General features: G+C 52.6%; 2 protein-coding genes across 2 annotated transcripts in view; both read left to right on the top strand.

Annotated features, from left to right (window-relative positions):
• The window catches only part of UBA1 (ubiquitin like modifier activating enzyme 1), a 22,467-nt gene extending 20,250 nt beyond the window's left edge, over positions 1-2,217 (top strand). Inside the window, exons 21-26 of the mRNA XM_045288274.1 lie at positions 213-226; positions 474-566; positions 691-882; positions 1,444-1,545; positions 1,642-1,742; positions 1,884-2,217. Of these exons, the coding sequence (XP_045144209.1) occupies positions 213-226; positions 474-566; positions 691-882; positions 1,444-1,545; positions 1,642-1,742; positions 1,884-2,019 (638 nt within the window). The 3' untranslated portion in view covers positions 2,020-2,217. The remainder of the gene's footprint in view (positions 1-212; positions 227-473; positions 567-690; positions 883-1,443; positions 1,546-1,641; positions 1,743-1,883) is intronic.
• Positions 2,218-5,051: 2,834 nt separating this feature from the next.
• The window catches only part of CDK16 (cyclin dependent kinase 16), a 13,344-nt gene continuing 12,714 nt past the window's right edge, over positions 5,052-5,681 (top strand). The window contains exon 1 of the mRNA XM_045288293.1: positions 5,052-5,420. The gene's annotated coding sequence lies outside the window, so the exon portion shown is untranslated. The remainder of the gene's footprint in view (positions 5,421-5,681) is intronic.

Below are 5,681 nucleotides of genomic sequence, written 5' to 3'. Positions count from 1 at the left end.
TCCATGATTAACCTTTCTTAATTTCCCACCTGGACAGTGGAAATTGGGAGACGTGGCAATCCATCCCCCCTGGTTGCTGCTGTAGAACACACACATACACACTCTCCACCACATAAGATCTGAAACATCAACTGTTTCTCGGCCCTTTTCTCAGCAATGCCGGCTACTGGCTACTCCAGACGCCTTGTTTACTGCCTGCCTTCCCATTACAGCTGACTTTGAGAAGGTGCTGGGTGGGGAGCCCTGGGGCAGGCCAGGGGATAGAGGGGAGGGTGAGCATTGAGGGGCTGGGCCAGAAAGAAAGAGTCTCTGGGGATGTGGAGCCAGCTCCAAGCCTTTGTGGGGATTGGATCATAGGCCTTCCACACTCCATCCTGATGAATAGGTGTTCCTAGCCACCACCCCTAACATGCTCAGAACCAGGAAGCCACTTCCTCCTCTGACCCTCTTTCCACTCTCCCCATGCACATTAGGATGATGACAGCAACTACCATATGGATTTCATTGTAGCTGCATCCAATCTCCGGGCAGAAAATTATGACATTTCCCCTGCAGACCGACACAAGGTGAGTGGAATCTAGACTTTTTGCTCCATCCCCTTCCAGCTATGAGGTCTCCACATTTAGCCCCACCTGTAGACCCTAAGCTTTGTTAACGACCACCTTTCCTGATTGCCCTCCTGCCTCACAGAGCAAGCTGATTGCAGGGAAGATCATTCCAGCCATCGCCACAACCACAGCAGCCGTGGTTGGCCTGGTGTGTCTGGAGTTGTACAAGGTGGTACAAGGGCATCAACACCTTGATTCCTACAAAAATGGATTCCTCAACTTGGCCCTGCCTTTCTTTGGCTTCTCTGAACCCGTTGCTGCGCCTCGCCACCAGGTAGGCGCCTGCAGCAGGGAGGATGAGTGTGTCTGTGTGTTTCCATAGAGCTTGTTCTAGGTAAGAGTTTCAATGTGTATGCCTCTTTTCGATGTACTCCTTGTTCACGAATTCGTGAATCACATTTTCAAGAGAATATTTGTTAGGTGTTTGTTAGGAAAAACAAAAATGAACAAGGCAGGGAGGACTTGGGGGTGATGGGGTAGTTAGGGGAAGGGCTTGCTGTAAAGACAGCATTTGAGCCCAGTCTTGCAAGAGAAGAGGTGAGGGGACAAGCCATGCAGGTTCTGGGGGCAGGCCATTCCGGACAGAGGGAGTAGTCTTTAAGTAAACGTCCTTAGAGGAGAGTGAGCAAGAAGGGGGGTTGGGGGCGTTGGGGGGGGACAAATGCTTCCAATGGTGTGTAGGGACCTGCTGGTCATTTTGAAGATTTCAGTGCTTGCTTAGAGTGAGACCGGAGCTTATGAGAATCTTTTGAACAAATGAAGGGTGGCCACTGTCTTGGGCTAGACTCTCTGGAGGTGTAGCCCCTGTCCTATTTCCCTGTTCCGTGTCCTACAGTACTATAATCAAGAGTGGACCTTGTGGGATCGCTTTGAGGTACAAGGGCTACAACCTAATGGTGAGGAGATGACCCTCAAACAGTTCCTTGAATATTTTAAGGTAAAGCCACTTCCTTGGTCTCACCTCACCTGGGGGGGCAGTGTGTACAGGAGATGAGGGCCCCCTGACACTTCTCTCATTCCCCTCTCCCTCCAGAGTGAGCACAAATTGGAAATTACTATGCTGTCCCAGGGTGTGTCCATGCTCTATTCCTTCTTTATGCCAGCTGCCAAGCTCAAGGAGCGGTTGGATCAGCCGTGAGTTAGCTGCTGGGCAGGCTGGGGAAAGGCCGGGGCCACGGGGTGGTGTTGTAGGGCAGGGCACCTCAACTTCCAACTGCCCCACTCATATGTACTCTGCCTTTCCACCTCCTGTCTCATTGCCCTCCCTGCCCCCAGGATGACAGAGATTGTGAGCCGTGTGTCGAAGCGAAAGCTGGGCCGTCATGTGCGGGCACTGGTGCTTGAGCTGTGCTGCAACGACGAGAGCGGCGAGGATGTTGAAGTTCCTTATGTACGATACACCATCCGCTGAGGCCACCCTCCCCCTGCCCCCTAAGCCCACTCTAGACCAGCCCTTCTCAAGCCCCTTGTAGCCCAGGGCTCCTATCCTCTGGCAGTGGCGTACGGAGCTAAGCCTGGAGTCTCCTTCACCTCTTCCCGGAACCTTTCCTCTTGCCGCTTCGTCCCACCTTGTTTGGAATCTGAATCCTAATAAAGAATTATTAACCCAGATGTGGCATACCCTGCTGGAACCAGGGGAAGAAGAGGCTTCCGGGAGCTGTCTGGGTTCCAGTGATGTCCCAAAGGGCACAGCCTCAGCCGCATCCCAGCATCGTGGAACTTGCCCGAAGTCCAGATTTCCTGGGCAGAGAGGATACAGTAACTGCCAGCTCTTCTTCATGCTGCTACCTGCGTGGGAGGTGGTGGTGGTGGTGATGGAAATACTAGTAACATGACAGGTCCCTGGGTCTGTGTGACTTTATTCACTTGTGAAGGGTTCGGATCCCATCTTTCCATCTAACTACCTGCCATAATGATTTCGAGAGGCAGCAAAGATTAGTGTTCAAGGGAATCTTTTCCCTAATCTTTCTGCTGTGAAGAAGAAAATGATGGTGACCAGGTTGCCAGTGTGCTTGATCCACATGACTTTTGTTTTCGGGGCAAATCCCTTCCTACTCAGACCCTGGCCAAGCCTATACAGCCAGGGTTCCTACCTCCGGGAATGCCGGTGATGGCCTCAACCCGACCTCTCCGTGATGCAAGGGGCAGGGGCCTTAGAGACCTGCTGGGCTGAAGAGAGGTCGGCGCCTTTCCTTAGAGATACACTTGATAGTCATTATGGAGAACATATTTGTATAGGAAAAGCTTTCCTGCCCCACCCGGCCCTCAACCCCAAGTTTGCTTTTCTTCTCCCCTCAACCCCAAGTTTGCTTTTCTTCTCCCCGGGAGGGTCCTCAGCCCTCCTACCCAAATGAGGCAGCAAGAAATTTATTGGTTCGAATGGGCAGCAGGAGGCTCACCACTGACTTTACTGAGATTGAAATACCGTGTCCTTGGTTTGGGTTGAGCACCCCAGATAGTTGAAGATACCAGTCTGGTTGGCTTTTCTCCATCACTACCAATTCCTGGTGCCCTATGATGCCACTGATGCCTCTCACTTCCACCTGGGCATTATAACTCAGGTTCTCCCCTAACTCACCACAGCTTGTCCCTACCTGAGGCCAGCTCTTCTTGTTCACCTCTCATGGCCATTTTATTGGCCTGTTCTGCTTGGGTGACCTTACCATTCCATGATTAACCTTTCTTAATTTCCCACCTGGACAGTGGAAATTGGGAGACGTGGCAATCCATCCCCCCTGGTTGCTGCTGTAGAACACACACACACACACACTCTCCACCACATAAGATCTGAGGCTTGCACATCAACTGTTTCTCGGCCCTTTTCTCAGCAGTGCCGGCTACTGGCTACTCCAGACGCCTTGTTTACTGCCTGCCTTCCCATTACAGCTCCTGACTTGCTTCCCACCCCCCCTTCATCACAGCCCAAGTTCCCACCCTAACAATTCACATCGACACCCCTTCAAGACCAGTTTCTGAGTCACTCCTGAATTCTGGTTGCCTCTTATCCCCCACCCCCTTTTCCAGGGTTATTTCTGTCATGACACAAGCTAGAAAGACCAGGGCTCAACTGGCAGGGGTTAAGCTACTGTATTCAACTGGCATTAAAGACCTGGTAGGAGGAAATAGTGTAGCTCTCAAATTCCACCTATACCTATATCCCCTCCAGGTACTCAACATTTTTTGAGTACATACTGTGTGCCAGTCACTGTTTTGCTGTTGGGAACAGCAATGGATAAAACACTCCTGTCTTCGGGCTTATACTAGAACGCGACTTACCGAACAGGGCTCATCGATGCTTTTCAAGAGGGATAGAGGTGTGGGTAGAGGTGGGCATTTTAAAGTTGGGTTGTCAGGGAAAGCTTTACGAAGACATTGACACAGGAATAGAAGTGAGAATGAGCCACGTGGACATCTGGAGAAAGTTTCAGGCAGAAGGGAAGAGCAAACTTTCAGTGCACAAATTCCTGAGGACTAGAATCGATGAGTGGAGTGACGTGATAGTTTTGCTATGGTGAAGGCTCCCAAAGTTTGTCAAACACTTCCATTCTCAGTCCTCGCTAGGGTGAACACACAAAATTCTAACCTGGAATCCTGGAAACGGGGCGGAGAATGGCTTTGGACTGCGTGCAGTTTAGATGTTCTGAAGGCTGTCACCAGTTGACCCGGATTTATAGTGGTGGCAGTTGTTCAAGCAGTGCGGAGTGGACACAGGAGCAGTACTTGGTACACCCAGTTATGATTCAATCTGAAGAAAACAGGAGGATGACGCAGTTGGCTAGAGGGTTGCCGGGTATTTGGGTGAAAGATGTTAATCCACGAGAGAAGGGAAATCAAAGGGGGGAGGGTAAAGTAATGGCTTAAACTGACGGTCTGAAATGTAAAATCGCACCCCCCACACACATATGGAAAAGAAAAAGGCTGCGGAGGGTGGGGGAGCCGAGGGCGGAGCTTTGGCGGGCAACAACGTCGGAGAGAACCCAGTTCAAGACACAAACGCAGATATTCTCTTAAAAATCCCCCAAAACGCCCTTCCCCCAAGCATGCGCAGTAACGGAGCCTCGCCTTTCCGAAGGTCCGCCTTTCTTCTCAGCCTAAATTCCGCCTCAAGGCCCCGCTAGGGCAGAAGGGAGGGTTAGAGGCGGTACGAAACCCGACTTAACGCTCCTTTCCCAATCATCTCGCGGGATATTCGGCCAGCAGTGAGAAGAGCTCGGTGAGAGCCAATGAGTTCCGGGCAGAGGCGGTGGAGGGATAAAGGGAAATCACGCCTCTTCAGTCCAGCCACGCCCTTCATTCTTGCTCGGCCTCACCCGAGGAGCAAACTTGATTGGCTGGGCAGCAACCTGAGAGGGCGGGGCCTCAAGCGTTCACAGAGGGTGGCCTCTGAGGGAGGTTAGGCCCTGTCCTATCTAAGGTGGTAAAGGCCAATGACTCTCCTGGCTGCCTCGCCTAGAAAAGTCATCTTCTCGCGAACCTTTTGAATTCTTACCTTCTGAGTCACCCTCAGGGGCTAGAATTGACTAACTCATCTACCTTCTTCCTCATTGCAAAAGTGGCAAGTCCCGTTTGCTACCATGGGGGTGTTCCAAGTGAAATAGAGTAGGGGGAGCGGGTGGTGAGTGGCACGCCTGGTTACTGGCTGCTGCTTACCTTAGGGCTAGCAAACTTAAGGCAGGATCCGAACTGAGTGCTAAAGAACCCTTTCACTTCTCCCTGGCTCCGTTCCAGAACCAGCGCCGCCTTTCCTGGGGCGCGCGCAATGGCCGTACCTCCTCCAGGAGTGGACCCATCTTTAGGTACTTGCAGGACGAGGTGAGTCCCCTCCTCCTCACTTCACCGCTTTTAGTGCGTGCGCATGCGCGGCGCGCGGCGCGCGCGGTGGTTGGGCCTTTGGCTGAGCGGCCCTGAGATCAGCGTCTCCGGGAGCAGAGTCGGGTCGGAGCTGGGAGGGGTCCTGGAGTAGCACTGAGATTCTAGCCGGCGCCAGCGAGCCCGGGGGCATCGCCCGCAGCGGCTGAGATCATGGCCGGCTGAGCGGGCTTCCACCTGGGCATTATAACTCAGGTTCTCCCC

Source organism: Echinops telfairi, unplaced genomic scaffold (assembly GCF_000313985.2).
Source record: "Echinops telfairi isolate 266 unplaced genomic scaffold, ASM31398v2 ScPeMD7_19;HRSCAF=73, whole genome shotgun sequence".
NCBI classification, from domain to species: Eukaryota; Metazoa; Chordata; class Mammalia; order Afrosoricida; family Tenrecidae; genus Echinops; species Echinops telfairi.
Note: the sequence above shows the minus strand (reverse complement) of the source record. Positions and strands in the feature narration are given on the sequence as shown.